Raw genomic sequence first — 18,449 nt, forward strand, 5'->3', positions numbered from 1 at the left:
ATAATCTTAGAAAAAAATGAAAAGAATGTTAAGAAAACATACCTTTAAGTTGATTTTGCAAAAATCAAGCTTGAAAATGATGGGGTTTCATTGAAAATCAGTTTTAGGTTGAGAGAGGTTCGAGTGAGGCAAAGAGAGGGAAATAGAGAGTGTTTTAAAAATCTGTCACATCAACCCTATAAAACTGTAAACACGCGTTTTTCGCGGGTTAGATAGTCGCGAAATTACTTGCGAAAAACACCACTGAAGCACAAAAACTTTTGCGAAAAGCTTCTGGTCGCGAAACTATCGCGAGATAGTTGCGATAGCCTCTGTATGAAACTTGTGTTTTTCCAGTTTTTGCCTAAAAATCTTTTCGCGGGAATGGTTTAATCATGAAATGGTCGCGAGATAGTCGCGAAACTCTCTGTATGAATTTTGAGATTTTTAGTTTCCCTTAAACTCTTTTCACGGGAAGCTTTTAGTCACGAGCTTCTCGCGAAAATGCCTCTGAACAAGTTTTGATGAACAATACAAAAATTTATTTTGAACAAAAACTTAAAGCACGAAAGTATAAAATCACTTTAAAAAACATATAAAATACTTAAAAATATTTTTGGGTTTGATCGTGAAGTAATTGAGCATACACATCACATTTGAACATGTATAATCACACAAATGAAATAAGCATTAATTGAACTAAGACTTGTGTGTTGTGGGTGAGTATCAAATGTGGAATAGTCCTTAGACCAGAGTGAAGCTTCAATGATCAATTCAATCAAGTCATACACAACTGATACTAAGTCAAGTGGTTTATCTCAATTATAGAAATGAACATATATGACCTCCCACAAGAAAATGATTACAAATCTTAGAAGCTTTTCATTTGGCTTCTGCACAAATCATAACATTTGATCATTTTTGAACAATACATCTCATTTTGAGATTGGTGCTTGGAATTTTCAATATTTCAATATTGAGAGTGGGCTTTTGACTTTTTGAGCACCATACATTTCAATTTAAAAGTTACTTTCTCTTTTTCCTAGTCAAATACTAGTATGTGCGACGGCTTTTGCAGCTCATTATCTCTTTTCATTTTGAGATTTACATTTGTTGAGCTCTTTAAGCAAAAACATAAAAATAAAGGTGGGAAGATATATAGGCACAAGTCCATGCAAGTATCAAGACTATCAAGACTATTGACCAATCATTCATGACAAGCTTGCAGATCTATTTACAACAATCACATATAATTTTCAAAATTTCTCCCACAAATATATGTGTGCATACAAAACAAGCCAAGCTCGTAAATGCACTACGCCATTAGTACGAAGGTACTAGGCCAAACTCACATGTGAAACACACAACACAGGCGATCAAACTTTTTGGAGATTTTTCAATTTTTATGAGTTTTTAAATTTTTTGAACACACTAAAAAACATAACAAGTAAAGTAAGATCAACAAAAACAAGTACAAAACAAAATTTGTAAAAGAAACATGCTATAAACTGGAAGCAATGACACAGATTGAAATATGCATGTCATAATGCATGAATCTATGACCCTAGACATCGGAAGTATTAATGCATGGGTATAGAGAGTGATCATGCATAAGTACCATTCTTCACCCACTCTTTACAAGTGTTTTGGGTGAGAGCCTTAGGTGGCGGGGTACAACTAACATAACTTTCAAACCTCGGAGTGAAGCTAGCAAGGCATAGTGATATGTTCTTCAACATTTCCATAACGTCTCCAATGAGATGTCCCTCACTATCTCCTTTAGCTTGTGCTTCCTTTGGTTTTCTCTTTGAAATTTCTTGTCCATGCATAAAATCAGCCTTCTTAAGTGCATGAAGTTTGAAACAATTCGGCCTTGTGTGCCCTTGTACGCCACAATGATGACACAAGTACTTTACTTGAGGCCCTCTTTGATTTTTGGGTAATGACTTCTATTTTTCCTTTGGCATTGCACCAATGGTTCTTTTTACTACAGCAGGGGTTTCAATCCTAGGCTTCATTTCTTTAAGTTTCTCTTCATTCTTGGCTGATATGAACTTTACTTCCTTCTTGGATTCGCTACTAGAACTTCCTTCTTTGGTATAGCCCAAACTAGTCTTATCATGTGAAGACTTTTGAAAGGACAACACATTGTCAAGTTTCTTGGTGGAGATGCGCTCATCTTCCGATTCTTCAATTTCCTCATCCTCAGAAAGATCACCAAGTTCATCAACCAAATTGCTCAAATCATTCTTAGAATCAACGGAGGCAATTGTCATGAATGCTCTGTAGTTTCCTTCACTATCACATTCTCCTTCCGTGTCTGAATTTGAGCTGTCAAAATCACTAAGGGTAGTGGCAAACACTTTACCCTTCCCTCTCACATAGTTGGGACACTCCTTTTTGAGATGTCCATGGAAATTGCATTCGTAACACACAATTCCTTGAGGGGATTGAAAATCCTTCCCATCTTTCTTCTTGAACTCCTTCCTATCACTTTTGGAGGATGAAAACTTCCCTTTGCTGAATGGCTTCCCACTATTTTTCATCTTTATAAATTTTCGGAAGTTCTTTGCAAGAAATGCTACCTCCTTCTCCACATCATCTTCTTTGGAGGAGTCATTCATTCTTTCGGTGATGGTTTTGAGAGCAAGAGATTTGCTCGTCTTGCGAGAAGGTAGTCCCAACTCATATGTTTGGAGAGATCCAATGAGTTCTTGGATTTTGATCTCATCCAAATCTTTACTTTCCTCTATAGCTGTGACTTTTTCCCGGAAGCTCTCCGGTAAAGATCACAAAATCTTTCTCATCACCTTAGCATCCTCAATCTTCTCTCCGAGATTGAGTTTAGCAATTACAATTTTATTGAGCTTCCCATAAACTGAATTAAAAGACTCATTGTCACCCATCTTGAGCTCTTCAAATCTGGTGGTAAGCATTTGGAGTTTCGTGTCCTTGACTTTCTTGGTACCTTCATAGATAGTCTCAAGAATCGTCCAAGCTTCCTTGGCTGCCTCCACATGCGATATCCTATGAAATTCATCAGTAGACACACCACAAAATATAGCGTTAATAGCCTTATTGTTTGCATTAGCCAGAGTAAGAGCTGCCTTGTCCTACTCGGACTTGGCTGTCGTGGGTTTAGCATACCCATTCTTGACGGAGTCCCATACCGACTCATCTATAGCACACAAGAAAGCCCTCATACAGACCTTCCAAAACGCATAGTTGCTCCCAACAAAGAATGGTGGGGCATTGAGTGATTGTGATCAGTTCATCATAAAGAGTCAAGGATCACACTTAGGTAATAAAACCACAACGAGTGTACCCGCTCTGATACCAATTGAAAGCTCGAAAATGTGTTAAAACACAAGAGCTATTTAGACCCCCAAATAAAAAATTACGGCTCGATAGATTTTACTCTAATTTATACTAAGTGTGGAATAGAGTAAATGCAAGTGGATAAACAAATAAACTACTCTAAGTCATATTCAATATAACACGGTAGTAATATGAAAGTTAAAAGAGTAGGGAAGAAGAATGCAAACACAAGATAACACACCGATGTATTATCGAAAAGGAAACCGAAGTACTGGGCGTAAAACCTCTCTACCGCCCTCCAAGCGGTAATTGATCCACTAGACAATCAGTTGGGATACATGGGTTAGCAAGAGACCCTCCAAGCCTAATCTACCCCGATGCACCTAAGCCCTCCAAGCTTCTACTCCAACAAGGCTTCTCGGAACCGTGTCTTGTCTAGCTCTCCAAATTCCGCAATATGCTCGATTGCATCCGCTAAAGCCTGGCTTCTTCTAATGCTTCCCAGTAGCACCAAAACCTTATTGAATATTTTGAAAGGGTGTGGTAAGTGTTTGAGCTATCAACCTTTCAATGGTAAGGAAATGGAGAGGTAGGAGTTGAGGAAAACCCACAAGTAATTGTGTAGAGAATAGTGGGTATAACAATCTCTAACTCTCAAGGTTTGTGACTAGGGTTTTCTCTAAGAATCACTCCTTAACATATGTGGGCAATGGGGGTATATATAGTGTGAGTATAGATAGTGTGTATCAGAAATGACAATTCAGCAAAACAGAATGTTTCACGGGTATCTCGCATGAAAGCCTTACCCATGAGACACTCGTGAAAACCAGCTGTCTCCATCCTATCCTGACTTTTCGCATTCTAGTCATGTGCAGGACACATGCTTCATTTCGTGGGAAGCTTACTCGCGAGATACCCACAAAAACAGCTTCAGTCTTCAATTGCCTTGAGTCTTCACACACTCTCTCTCTCTCACACACAACCCTTATAAATAAATCTCACATGAAATACAGGGTACATAAGATTGAACAAAATTACAATCAAATTTGGCACGTAATAAAGCCAACAAAAAACATAGTTGTAAATTACAACTTTACAAGAGTAAAATAGCAAGTATGGGATGTAGGAGACACGGTTAAGAAAGCTAAGGAATTGCTGCAGGAGTTCAAGGATGTGCAAAGCCCCACCATGCGGTCCGCGGTTCCATGTGAGGTGGTGCGTTAGAAGCCACCTACTACGGGTTTGTTCATGATTAATTTTGATGGAGCCATTTTTGAGAACTTGGCCCTTGCTGGTTTGGGGATAGTTATCCGCGATGAGTTAGGGATGATCATTGTCGCCCTCGGTCAGCAAAGCTCACTGCCCAGTACGGTAGACATGGTTGAACCATTGGCAGCAAGGCGAGCTTTTATTTTTTCTCAAGAAATTAGTATCTCACAGTGGAGGTGGAAGGTGATTCTCTAAAGATCATACAAACTATCAATAACCAAAAGCATGACAGATCATGGCTGGGTCATATTATTAATGATATTAAGCGAATAGGTTCTTGTATGCAGTTTTGCAGTTTTTCTCATACTTGTAGGGGGGCAATAGATTGGCCCACTCCCTTGCTAAAAGAGTAGTTTTAGCTGCTGATACCGATGTGTGGTTAGAAGAGCTACCCCAAGATTTGAGTGATGTTTTTCAGTCTGACTTACCTTAATAAAGATGACTTATTTGTTTCTCAAAAAAAAAAAAAAAAAAAAAACTTTTAGATAAAAGCAAAATTTTTTTAATCCTTATCAATTTCTTTGGATAAAGTAACAATAAGTATTCTAATGAACTTCTTCTTTTTTTTTTAATTATTTTATTTTATTTTATTTATTTATAAAATAACAATTTTACTAGCTTACGTTAGATTTTTTTTTTTTGGGGGGGGGGGGGGGGGGTGGGGGATAAACAATTATCTTACATCATCTATTTCCTGATAATAAAGTAACAAATTTAAAAGTATTATTTTTTCTTCTCAAATTTTTTTTTCTTTTGGAATAAATAACAAAAAATAGCCAATATTTATTAACTTTAACATAAACTAAAAAAAAAAAAAAAAAAAAAAACTAATATGTAATTAACGTAAACTTCTTAATTACATAAATTCGTTTTTCTTTCTATTCATATCAAGTTATTAATTTCTTCACAACTTAAAATTATCTAATATAAAAGTGGGGGTATATATACGGTTTAGTATATTTTTCCCTTTTCCTACCGTACGGTTTCTTGATGTATTCTTTTATTCTCATACTTACCTTATCTATGAAACTTGCATGTATGTATTTGCCTTCTTCTTTTTGTTTTTTCATAAAATTCCCTTCTTCATTTTTTCCCATCAAATTGAATATGTTTTGTGTGTGGGTTACCTGTTGTTTAAGTTATTTTTGTTAACTTTGATCTAGTTTATATGCTTATTATGGTCTTCAGAATCAATTGTATATCTTCCATGAAAACTAACAAATTAATTTTAACAAAAATCTTATTCACTTTTTGAAAGATTATTTTTCTAGTATGTGTAGATCCCACAAGTAGCCATGAGACCAAGATTTAAGCATCCAAAACCATGATAATGAACATCACTCCACAAAGAATGGATACAAAAAATTGATTAAATATAAAAAGGGTGATGTAAAAACAATGGATATTTAAAGTGATGTGAAATCTCCAAGGCTTCACTGCCTTCCCCTTGCTGTCAAAGTTAAAATTTTCATATGAGTATCTATACTTTAACTCTAATTCCAGATTTTTTTTAATGTTTAGATATTAATATTGTTTCTAATTATTGAATTCAAAGTTTTTTTGTGTCTATATATTTATGTGTGTGTTATAGTGAATTTTGCTTTCATTTTTTTTTTTTTTAATTTTATAAATTTGGGTAGTTTTAATTTGTAAATTCAAGATGATTGCTTGGGGTTAAAGTAAAATTATTGGGTTAATTTTAATCATAATTCATGCAATAGTAAGGTGTTAGATGTTGATATTAATTTTATGGTTATTTACATTAATTAACATAAACATCTTAGCATGTTTAGTGTTAATATTAATTTGACACTTTGAGATGCAAGCGCTTCATTATAATTAAATATAAATGTTAGTATGCCGGTATGTTATAATTATTATTTGTTATTCCTCATCCTACTTCACCTTAATTATTATTTGAATGAGTAAAAGTTATGTCTTAGTTTGACCGGGTATAGCATTTCTCTTCAATCATTAATTAGTGTTTCTCAATAAAATTATTCATGTTATAAGTTTATGACTAAAACCATGCAAAGCCCGGCCTGTTTACTACTAAAAGCTTTTAGACATTTAAAACTTGTCATAATCTTTAAAATATTTTTACTATTTTATTTGTTATTGAATCTAATTATATTATCAAAAAATATGTATATTTTTTAAAATTTATATATAATTCTTTTATTAAGTCGTGCATCGCACGAGCATAACACTAGTGTGTATGTATATATATATATATATGTAAAAAGAAGGGTTTTTTTTTTCAAGTTTATTTATATTAAAAATTAATAAAATATCACACAAATAAGTTATATAAAAAATAAAGAAAAATAAAGAAATTGCCACATCATCACTTTTCCATGAAGTAACTCTGCAAATATTTACGCTGACTTTTGTTGAAGGACAAAAATTGTTACATACAAACTATTTTTAAAATTACTCACATTTCTAAAAGTATTAAAAATCGTGACTTTCAAATAAACACTACTCTTCTATTAGTTACATCAATTACCGCAAAAAATCAAGATGATACACCATAAGTTTTGATTAAGCAAACAAATTGAAGGACTTCATTCAGTGGCGCCGCCCCTGACTTCATTACAACGTTTGATTATAACACTATTTTCAGGGATATCTTGAAATTCAATGTACCTTTGGAGTTTGGACCTTGAACCTTGAAGGAATAATTCAAGCAAACGATTTTTATATTTAGAATAGGCTGTCACTGATGGTGTCACTTCACATGCACGAATGTTCCCATTATTCTTGGTTTTCTGCTCATATCTTAGGGCAAACTCTATGGCATGTCATGTGGCCCTTTCTTTCTCTTTTAGAGTTGCTCTCCACAATATATAGATGCCCCAGTTCTGATTAATTATAAACGAGTAAACAGGGAAAGATATACTATATGTTGTCTGTAATAATGGCGTCACTTAAGGCTCTCCTATCTGCACCTTTCCATCAATTCATCCACAAAGACTTCCATGAAGCTGTTGCTAAGATGACTCTCACAGATGCTTCCCTCTTCCTTGTAAAATCCCATGCTCCTTGTCAAGCTTATTATGACTCATCTCTACTGCCATGTTATTGTTTCAAGCACACCTTAATCTAGTGAACTTTTCTTGTTATCATTCATATTTTCATGCATGCAGATTGTGCACTCCATTGACAAGTCGGGCATATGGCCCCGGTTACCAGTGATCTTTGGTATCTTGTATCTGGCTATTCGCCGGCACCTTCACAATGAGTACAACTTACTCAACGTCGGTAGATCTCCGGTCGGCGTTCGGTTTAACCCCGTGGATCATCCATTCAGGACAGCTGATGGAGAATTTAATGATCCCTTCAATGAAGGTGCAGGCAGTGAAGGATCTTTCTTCGGCAGAAATGTTCTGCCCGTTGATCAAAAGGATAAGGTATATATTTCTCTTTTGGGATATAATTTCTTTTTTTTTGCTGGATTTGGAATATAATTTCATGCATCATATCATATCTAATCTAATATATTATAATATGTTTCAGTTAATTCAACTGGTAAAGTTTAAAGAGTTATCATTAGAAGTGGACACCATAGGTTAAAACTTTCTAAAAAAAAAAACTAATATATTATAAGCTAAGCCTATAGAAAATTGTAATCTAATTATTATTTTTTGTTTTTTTTTTGATGAATTTTTTTTTTTTTGGTTTTAAATCTAATCTAATTATGATAAATATAATAAAAATTTTGGTTCTACGTACGTACATGTACTGCTACTGGCCTACTGCTCGTCAATGGCTGAGCTAAGATTTAGTCCAAGAACCCAAGATTAAAAAAATTGAAACTAAAATTAACTCTTAAAAAAATTAATTGTTTAAATAACCAAAAAAAAAAGATAACCAGAAATTTAATTGTCATACAAAATTTCTAATATTTATTGTCCATATATATATATATATTGAGAAACAAACACACACACAAGGTAGAGGAAAATAGATTCATCATTCCTAATATTTTTGAATATATCATTATTAATTATAATGTGCGTGTATATATTATTAATAAAATAATCCTTTGTTTCTCAAAAAAAAAAAAAAATCCTTCATTTTTTATTTGTGGGCCAAAAAAATAATAATCCTTCATTTTATATTTGTAGGCCGAGCGGCCCGAGCTACAAAATAAGCACCTTAATTTATTTTTAAAATACAGTAGAAATCATGAGATGACCTTTCTTTCAAATCCCAAAAAAATAAGCATGAAAGAAGAGTTGTATAGATTCTAGGTAATATAAAATAATTCGATAAATAAAAGAAGTGAAAATCCACAAGAACTTAATTAGCATAACCCAAATTTTTATATTAAAAAAATCATCAAATCAGTTTTATATAATTTATATTAAAATATAGTTTTTTCATTAAATCATGTGAAATTATATTTTAAATTAAAATTTTTAAAAGTTTTAAATCAATTTTTTTCTTAAATAAATTAAATATTATACATTAGAGTATAATAGGCTTAAAAATATAAAATGGTCTCAGTAATCAGTATAGAACCAACTCAATACATTTTAAGACTTAAGACAAAAAAAACTTCAGTGTATTTTTAAAAAAATATTTAAAAATTAACTAAATACAATTTATTTAACTTTCTATATTATTATTTTATATGAAAAATTGCTAATTAAATTTTTGTGTTTAAGTTTTATTAACATATCTTTTACAAGTTGTTAGGAAAATTAATTATTAATAATTATTTAGCATAGTCATACCATTTTTTGGTAAAATAATTTATGGTTTCAGTCAGGTTAGATTTCTATTATCTTAATATATATTTTGGACATTTTTGGAGATGGGGAAAGAATGTAAAACCCACTCATAGTTTTTTCTTAAAAATAATTATTATTCTAAAATTTTGGCAGCTCTTTTTTGTTGTTGTTGTTGTTGTTGTTGTTGAAGGCCTCTTATTTATTTAATAGGGCCTTAGATACCTTTGTAAATTTTGGGACAAGTGGGGCTTTAGACCTAGGTCTAAAGCCGGCTCTGGATCAATACTTTTTGCTTTTTTCATTAGTTGAAACTTGAAAAAGCTTGTTTCCCTCTATATATATATATATATATATATATATTAGATAAAAATAAACTTCTAAGAGTATAACTTTTGTAAAATGCCCTATTGTAAAATGTAAAAAAGGAAAAAAAAATGGTTTCTAACACTTGGGCAGTGGTGGCTTCAAGAATTTTTATCAAGGTGTTCTTTAAAAAGTATAAATTATATAATCTAATAAAAAGAGAAATTCATATATTGACAAAAAAAAAAAACACGCAAATATATAAAGTTTATAATTGCCTTCTATGAGTTTTTATATTTTGAAATCGGTACGTGATAGTCTAATTATCAATACTACAAGTTATATCTCTTTCAATATACGCAATTAATCAATTATTCATCCACTGAATGTAAAACAAATTATGGAGCAAAATTCAATTTTATTGGCATAAAAAAATTGAGGGTATTCCCAAATTTTTTTTGAAGGGTAGACAAATAAATTTTTTTAAATTATTATATATATAAAATCAAACTATATTTAACTTAAGAGTATAACTTAAGGTGGCCTCGCCCCTGCACTTGGGTGGATCAAAGAACCCATTTCCCCTACTTTTTTTTTTTAATAATAATTAAGCTCAATACAATTTTAAATTATTTTCATAACTATATTTGCAACCGGTACAAACTTTATAACTCCATTTTCAGAATGCATTTCTTAGGCAAAGTGATTAGCATATTTTATTCTGCGATTTTATTTATGTTTTGATTCCGATAACAATTTAGTTGCAAAATGTGTAGCTATTGAAACCAGATCCTGTGGTGGTGGCCACAAAACTTCTTGCTCGAAGAAAATTCAAAGACACAGGAAAACAATTCAACATGATAGCAGCTTCTTGGATTCAATTTATGATACATGATTGGATAGATCACTTGGAGGATACCAAGCAGGTTTGCTGTATTTACAACACAATTATAACAATTTCTTAACTTTTTGGAAAAATTGACAATGCTTAAATGTGTGAATGTTTAATCTATTGGGTAAAACCATCATATATAGATTGAGTTGACTGCACCTAAAGAAGTTGCAAACCAGTGTCCCCTTAAGTCTTTCAAGTTCTACAAGACAAAGGAGGTTCCAACGAGCTTTCACGAGATCCAGACTGGTGCACTAAACATTCGTACACCATGGTGGTAAGAAACTAGTTTACTTTCTTTAACTTAGGGTGTACCAAACTTTAAACAAAAAGGCCTAAATTAAATCAGCTGATTTGAATTCCGACTCTTGCCTCCGCACTAATTCCACAATAATTTTATATTTGTGGAATGACTATTACATCAAAGGTGCGCAATGGTCAACTTCAAAGTACTATTGAAATATTTGTGATTAGTAAGAAGAGACAAGAGAGGAGAGGAAAATGGTAGATTAATTAATTTTTACACTATTATCTATAAACCCACAAGAGGCTGAGCCATGGTATGATGGAAAGTGACCTCTACCCAAATGAGGAGTCTTATGGTGTGGTTGGTAGGTGTGAAAATAGAGAGGGAAGAAAATTCGGGTAGGTGGGGGCAGTTTATCGGGACTCACCATTTTTTCCTTCTCAATTGGAGAGAAAAGAAGATAGAAAATATCTATGAATATGAAATTACAAAATTACCCTTATTTTCCAATTGTTTCAAACTATAGTAAAAGCATAATTATAATTTGATTTATTTACCCAAAAAAAAAATTAATTTGATTTTTCTCCTTCAACCTTTCTATCCTTTATACCAATAGATATGATCGAAAATAAAAATATTTATATTCTCCCACTTTTTGATTCTCCCAACTAAATAGAGCCTCAAGTTCAAATTCGAGTATTAACCTTTTTAAAATAGAAAATGCTAAAGTTACTACAAACTTTACTATAAAACGTTTACAAACTTATGCAGCAATAAATGTGATTAGTGGATTTCAATAACTTAATAAATGAATTTAAACATCAATTTATAAATTTTATGTGGTAATATTTGTAATATTTCTACTTCACTCTTTTAAAATTAAGAGTAAGATGACCGATCACCATCTCTCCTAGACCTCATAGAAACATAGTCTTTTCTACTGCGTTTGACATTTTTTTATTAGTAAACACAAAGCAAAAACTTAAGTTTAGTTGTTGCGAGCATAGTTATCAAAATTTCAAAACCATATAGAACTGACGCTTAAACTATCAAACCAATAGTGAATTGTAGAAAATTCTGGGTTGAAATGGAAAAAAAAAAAAAAATTGTAAGAAAACCAATCAAACAATGGAACACTGATGTTTTTTAGAAAAACACCGAACCAACTGGTTTTTTAATGATTAGTTATTTGGATTAAATAACCATATTTTCTTTCAATTTTGTTCTTTTAATAATAGGCTTTTAAGTCTTCAACTTTTAAACTTGAAGTTTTTTTTTTGATAAGTTAAACTTGAAGTTAATACTTAATACTAAAAGATTTCCTGTTTTTAGTCTTTCTTATATATTAAAAAAATCAAATTATATATTAATTTTTTTGAATAATAATATTCTATTAATTTCAATATTTGGTATACTTCCACATTTATATTTAAATTGCATAACATCTCATTTTTTTAATATTTTTTTCCTTTTTTTTTTTTATGTATTCTTTAACTTATTTACAAATATGTTTTTAAAATATATTAATTATTAATCTCATGGTATGACTATGAACCAATGACCTAACTGTTGAACTAGTGAACTATTGTACCACTCCCAGTTGCCAATTTTCAATTTTCTCTTTATAACCAAAGATACTTCCAAAAAATAGTTTGAATTTTCTGAACTATCTTTTTATCGGTGCAAGACTTCACACGAATGATGGTGAATATTAGGGATGGAAGTGTTATATATGGGAGCAATGCAGAAACATTGCAAAAAGTGAGAACTTTCAAAGATGGAAAGCTCAAAATATCATCTGATGGCCTTCTTCTTCATGACCAAGATGGCATTGCTGTGTCAGGAGACGTTCGTAATAGTTGGATTGGCGTTTCGACATTGCAGGCACTCTTCATTAAGGAACACAATGCAGTTTGTGACTCTCTTAAGGTAAGTGGTACTCTATGAAACCAAAAAAAAAAAGTAGCTAGGTCAATCATTAGTTTTTGGGATTTGATCAGCCATAGCATGAATATTGACCTATTTTCAAGGGAATAGTTAAATTTACAGCTAAATTTTTCACGATTTTAGAAAGAATATCCGCACTTAGATGATGAAGAATTGTATCGTCATGCGAGGCTAGTGACATCCGCAGTGATTGCTAAGATCCATACCATAGATTGGACGGTGGAGCTCCTCAAAACTGATACAATGATTGCAGGGATGCGCAACAACTGGTAAATTATGCAGTCAATTTAGTGTATTGATTAAAGCAAAAGTGATGGATTTTGTGATTCATTTCAAGATCACCACAATAAATAAAGAACTAAGATTGGTGCAAACTGATAGCCTCCGTTTGGATACAGACTATAAATGAAAATTATTTCACTATTCAATTTATTTTTATTACTAATTATGAGTCTCACTGCACTTTTTTGGTATTATTCATAGGTCCCATTATATTATTTCAACTAACTTTTATCTTTATTTATAGTACTTTTGACAATAAATTTTCAGTTTCAGCAAAATAAGCGGTATTCAAACAGACTCTAATGGTTATGAATTGTAGGTATGGATTGTTGGGAAAGAAATTCAAGGACACATTTGGGCATGTTGGAGGAGCCATCTTGGGAGGTTTGGTGGGTCTAAAAAAACCTAATAATCATGGTGTTCCTTATTCATTAACTGAAGAGTTTGTTAGTGTTTATCGAATGCACTCACTTCTACCTGATTATTTAGACCTTAGGGACATTTTGGCTGCACCAGGACCCAACAAATCTCCACCGTTGAGCGAAAGGTATAATTCTCTTCGACATAGCATCAAAAATTAGCCCATGAAAGTATGGGAAATATTTTTTTTTTGGTAAACAATGGGAAATATTTGTATACCATATGTTTTATCCTCATTATTTATTGCTTTTCAGGATTCCTATGCCAAATTTGATTGGTCACAAGGGAGAACAGGCCTTGGCAGATATTGGGTTCTCAAAGCAAATAGTCTCTATGGGCCACCAAGCTTCTGGGGCCCTAGAGCTTTGGAACTACCCTATGTGGCTTAGGGACATTATCCCACAAAACGTGGATGGCCAAGATAGGCCTGATCATGTGGACCTACCAGCTCTTGAAGGTAATATACTACCTAAAGCATGGAGGTAATCCTGAATTTTTTTAATTAATGGAATTTTTTTAATAAAGTTCTCTAGGTGCAGTGCAATAAATTCTCCAACCAAATTAAAGACATGGTTGTATTGAATATTGATCGATGAAACATTAATAGTAGAAAAGTGCATGTTTATAACATTTTCCTTTTTCACAATATTTTTATAATAAATTTTAAGTGGTAAGTTATTACTAGTTCTAATTTGATTCCACAATTGAAATTATTTTTTTGGCTGTCCATAGTAGCAAAAAATAATCCACCATATAAAATTTGTTGTGAAAGTATTATGAAAATGTTATGAACATAATATTTTTCTTAATATTATTATTTTTTATAAGAATAATTAACTGTTTTGAATTTGATTGAATAATTTATGTATTGCACCTAAAAACAACTATACTTAAATTTTACCTTAATTAATTTACCAAGTTCTATATATATGATGTGAAACACAATTCTCATGCTCTATAATGCAGTCTATAGGGACAGGGAAAGGAAAGTCGCAAGGTATAATGAATTTCGTAGGGCCCTACTATTGATACCTATTTCGAAATGGGAAGATTTGACAGATGACGATGAAGCTGTTCGAGTGCTTGAAGAAGTGTACGGTCATGATGTTGAAGAGCTTGACTTGCTTGTGGGTCTCATGGCAGAGAAGAAAACTAAAGGATTTGCCATTAGCCAGACAGCTTTTGTAATATTCTTAATAATGGCAAGCAGGTAATTATAAAACAAATGCACGAATATGTAAGAAAAATGGGTTCAATTATTCATAAAAATATTAGAGGTGAAAAAAATTTCTGACTAATCTTTGTGTAACGCTATGCGAGTAGAGAAATTTGAGTACATAAAGCAAAATTAGAGGTAAATAAAGTGCCTATCTATGTAAAAACTAACAAATATCCTTACTTCATATTTAGTTACATAATCAAATTGATACTGCATAAATCTAAACCATGGAATGCCATTTTTAGTTTTTAATTTTTTGGTTTAGTAGGTGGTAATCCATGTTAGTGTTACTATAACATATTGAATTTTGGGTGGGGTGTTCTATAACTTGAAATTTTGGGTTGGCATGCATGTAGGAGGCTGGAGGCAGATAGGTTCTTCACAAGCAACTTCAATGAGGAAACATACACGAAAAAAGGATTTGAATGGGTTAATAACACAGAGAGCTTGAAGGATGTACTTAGCCGTCATTACCCAGAATTGGTGAAGAAATGGATGAACTCTACAAGTGCTTTCTCGGTGTGGGATTCACCTCCAAATTCTCACAATCCAATTCCACTCCTCCTTCGTGTTCCTCAATGAATCTAATCTACCACTCTCTTGTATTTGGATTAAATAAGTTATAATCTCTATTTTATTTAACCTTCTATAGCTATTTGTGACTTTGAAATGGAAAGTTTCCCATTAATGATTAGGATTTATTTGAAGTAAATTAACGGTAAAGATGTGTCACCACATTTTTAAAAAACAATAACTAATGCTATCAAAGAAACAAGATACCTAACTATAGACATGAGGTACCTAAGAATGCCATTACATGTTATTAGGTTATCACTTGAATTACACTCACAATTTCTTTTAATATTTATATATATTGTTGTAGTATATTTCTCTCTCTCTCTCTCTCTCTCTCTCTAAATTATTATTTTTGTTTTCTATTTTAATATGGTATCAAAGTTATGTTTCAACACTAAAAACCTTACAATATAATTAACACATTATAGTGTTTCCAAAGGAGACACATTAATTATGGTTTAAATCTAAGGAAAGACCCAAAGCCTCTATCTTAGAGGAAGATTTTTGAAAACATCTCCTTTTGGATAAACACTTGCCCCTTGAATAGCAATCAAGACAACTTAGAGCATTTACATTGGTTCGTGCAAAAAAATCTATCTATTTTAGCGTAAGAATTTACTTTTTCTATTTTGTATGTATTTGGATTTGCGTCACGTCTACTGCGTTTGCGTTTGCATTTTTTTTTTTTTATGCGTTTTGCTTTAGGCCAGGGGACAATTATCGCTGTTCACACACTGTAGTAGTACTGTTCACACACTGTAGTAGTACTGTTTATAGGACCCACAATAAAATATTAAAAATGGGTCCCACAGTACTTTTTACATATTTAAAAATTATTTTGCTACATGTTTTCAGTTTTCAGTTTCACCAAAAATAAGTTGTATCCAATGGACCCTTTATATACTCACTTTTCAAAACTTTTTTTATATACTCACTTTTCAAAACATCTCATATCCCACATTACATTAAAATATCAAGTTTTCTTGATTTTTTGTAATTGTTTTTCTTTCTTCATACACAACAATCACCATCCACTTTCTTCTTTTATCCTCGGAATACGTAAAGAGAAAATAAAAAACTAAATGCAAAGTGAATAATATCAATGTAAATTTATACAATTTTACCTTGACTGATGTAGATGATTTTGGAACTTAAATGTGTAAAATTGATGCATTTTCTATTTTGCATGCTCTTAGAAATTTACTAGAATCCACAACTAAGGGTGTGTTTGTTTGGAGGTGAAATAAGATGAATGGAAAACTTTGGAGAGAAAATAGGAAGTAAAACTTTTTGAGTTTGTTTGGTTGGATGGAGATGAAAGAAAATAAATAGTGGGCCCAGGTGTTTTCTCCCTAGGTCCACCAAAAAGTTTTCTCCCTAAAATGGAGAGAAAATCAAAAGGAGAAAATAAGACTACTTAATGGATAAAAATGCCCATGTCCATTTTTATTTTTTCCCTCTAGACATTGCTTTTTTGTTTTTTCATTTTTTGATTTCTTGGGCTGTGGGTGGACACGTTGCCTCCTTTTTCTTTTTTCTTTTTTTTTTTGGGTTTAATTAGACGTGATTTTTATTTTTTAATAAATTGGGTGATTGCTTTTTCTTTTTTTTCTTTTTTTTTTTTATTTATCACTTTTTTGTATTAATTGGCTATCATTTTTTAACAAGGATTTATGAGTAAATTTATACAAACTCATTTTTTCCATCCCTCTACTTTTCCACTCCCAACCAAACAAAAAAGAGAAAATTTAAAATCTTTTCTATCTTTTCATTTTTTTTCATCCTCCCATAATTTTCTATTTTCCTACTTTTTCACCCCTCCAACTAAACGGACGTTAAGAATAGCATCAATAGCATCTGGCCTTAAATTCTTTTGACAACTTACCCAAAAAAAACGAAAAAAAAATAATAATATAAAAGTTTCTATCTCTATATGTGACAAAATAAGTTCGAGAGGGGTGAGAGGTATTAATGTCTTTTTACATTACATTGCTTTAAGTCTTTTTAACAACTGCACAAGACAAGACAAGACCAGACACATATTTAATGCGATAAAATGACAAGTTTGAATGTTCAATTAGTGTATAAAACACCTTGAACGTTTAGACCCTCAATTTACAAATTACCAATTCAAGTTTAATATCAAACAATTAATGTGCAGAATATGAACATAAGCTTAAAACAAAATTGATAAACAATCTAAACCAAATAAAATCACATCCACAACAGAAATTAAATGAAAAAGATTAAGGGAAGAGAGATGCAAACACAAAGACAACACAACGATGTATTATCGAAGAGGAAACCGAAACCCTCAGCGTAAAACATTTCCGCTGCCCTTCAAGCGGTGAATAATCCACTAAAGAATGTAGTTGGGATACATGAACAACAGAAGACCCTCCAAGCCTAATCTACTCACTGTACCTAAGCCCTCTAAGCTCCTATTCCAATGAGGTTACGCCGAACCTATTTCTTCTTTAGCTTACCGAATTCCGCTATATACCATAGCATCAACCAATATGAAATTGGTCTCTTCTTAACTGCTTCCCAAACCACCAAACAACCTTCTCACAGATATGAGTATGATGAGAAAAGGTTTTGGTAATGTACCTCTCAATGATGTAACAATGGAGAGGAAGAGAGTAGAGGAATTTGAAGAGTCTCTATGTGAAGATTGTGAATGAGCCAATCTTGTTTTTCTCTAGGGTTTTTCTCTCAAAATTCTCTCTAGAAGCTCCCTACATTTCGTGGGTATAAGGGGTATATATACTAGGGTGAAAGTGGAATGCGAAGAGTCAGTTTTTCAAAATAGAGCTGGCGACTTGGCCTCGCCGCGAGGTAACTGAATGGCCAGTCTGTACTTTTTGTCCTGTAGTGCTCCAGCTGGCATGACGCTTCAACTTTTGGCATGCTTGGCACGTGTGCAACTTCTGGCAGCTTGCAAGCCGCGAGCCGCCCGCGAGATCCAGTTGCGAGTCCCTGCTTCTTTGCACAATCTTGAGCATTTCTTCACATTCTCTCACACATTGTCCTTACATGATTCCCACCTAAATACAGAGTTACTAATTGCTAAAATACAAGTAAATTTGGCACGAAATAAAGCCAACAAGATGGTTGATAAAATTCAACCTTACAAAGTTATTCAGAGTATGACCACGATTAATTGAACACTCATTTTCAAAACTATGTTATAAAAATTGGTATGGAATTAGTTGTGGTGGTAAATTTTTTTAAAAATGCCATGTGGTGGTGCTACTC

General features: G+C 32.4%; 2 protein-coding genes across 2 annotated transcripts; one reads left to right on the forward strand and one right to left on the reverse strand.

The window, feature by feature from the left end:
- Positions 1-1,928: 1,928 nt before the first annotated feature.
- Positions 1,929-3,182, reverse strand: LOC126703097 (uncharacterized). The gene is made up of 3 exons (XM_050402013.1): positions 3,127-3,182; positions 2,835-3,006; positions 1,929-2,756 (listed from the first exon to the last, which is right to left on the reverse strand). The coding sequence occupies exons 1-3, from the start codon at positions 3,180-3,182 to the stop codon at positions 1,929-1,931; spliced, it is 1,056 nt and encodes a 351-aa protein (XP_050257970.1).
- Positions 3,183-7,459: 4,277 nt separating this feature from the next.
- LOC126714956 (alpha-dioxygenase PIOX-like) lies at positions 7,460-15,502 on the forward strand. Its single transcript, XM_050415372.1, has 10 exons — positions 7,460-7,594; positions 7,716-7,979; positions 10,385-10,534; positions 10,644-10,777; positions 12,463-12,676; positions 12,818-12,963; positions 13,296-13,523; positions 13,651-13,853; positions 14,363-14,606; positions 14,972-15,502. Exons 1-10 carry the CDS (start codon positions 7,472-7,474, stop codon positions 15,195-15,197), a joined length of 1,932 nt encoding a protein of 643 aa, XP_050271329.1. The 5' UTR covers positions 7,460-7,471; the 3' UTR covers positions 15,198-15,502.
- The last annotated feature ends 2,947 nt before the right edge of the window (positions 15,503-18,449 follow it).

The sequence above is a fragment of the Quercus robur genome, chromosome 2 (assembly GCF_932294415.1).
Source record: "Quercus robur chromosome 2, dhQueRobu3.1, whole genome shotgun sequence".
NCBI lineage: Eukaryota > Viridiplantae > Streptophyta > Magnoliopsida > Fagales > Fagaceae > Quercus > Quercus robur.

Coding starts and splice junctions, on each gene's coding strand:
- LOC126703097 (XM_050402013.1), bottom strand. CDS start 3,182: ATGAGGGCTTTCTTGTGTGCTATAGATGAGTCGGTATGGGACTCCGTC. Junction 3,007..3,126: donor TGGGACTCCGTCAAGAATGG/GTATGCTAAACC, acceptor TGAATTTCATAG/GATATCGCATGTGGAGGCAG. Junction 2,757..2,834: donor ATGGGAAGCTCAATAAAATT/GTAATTGCTAAA, acceptor TCTTTACCGGAG/AGCTTCCGGGAAAAAGTCAC.
- LOC126714956 (XM_050415372.1), top strand. CDS start 7,472: ATGTTGTCTGTAATAATGGCGTCACTTAAGGCTCTCCTATCTGCACCT. Junction 13,524..13,650: donor TCTCCACCGTTGAGCGAAAG/GTATAATTCTCT, acceptor ATTGCTTTTCAG/GATTCCTATGCCAAATTTGA. Junction 14,607..14,971: donor TTCTTAATAATGGCAAGCAG/GTAATTATAAAA, acceptor GCATGCATGTAG/GAGGCTGGAGGCAGATAGGT.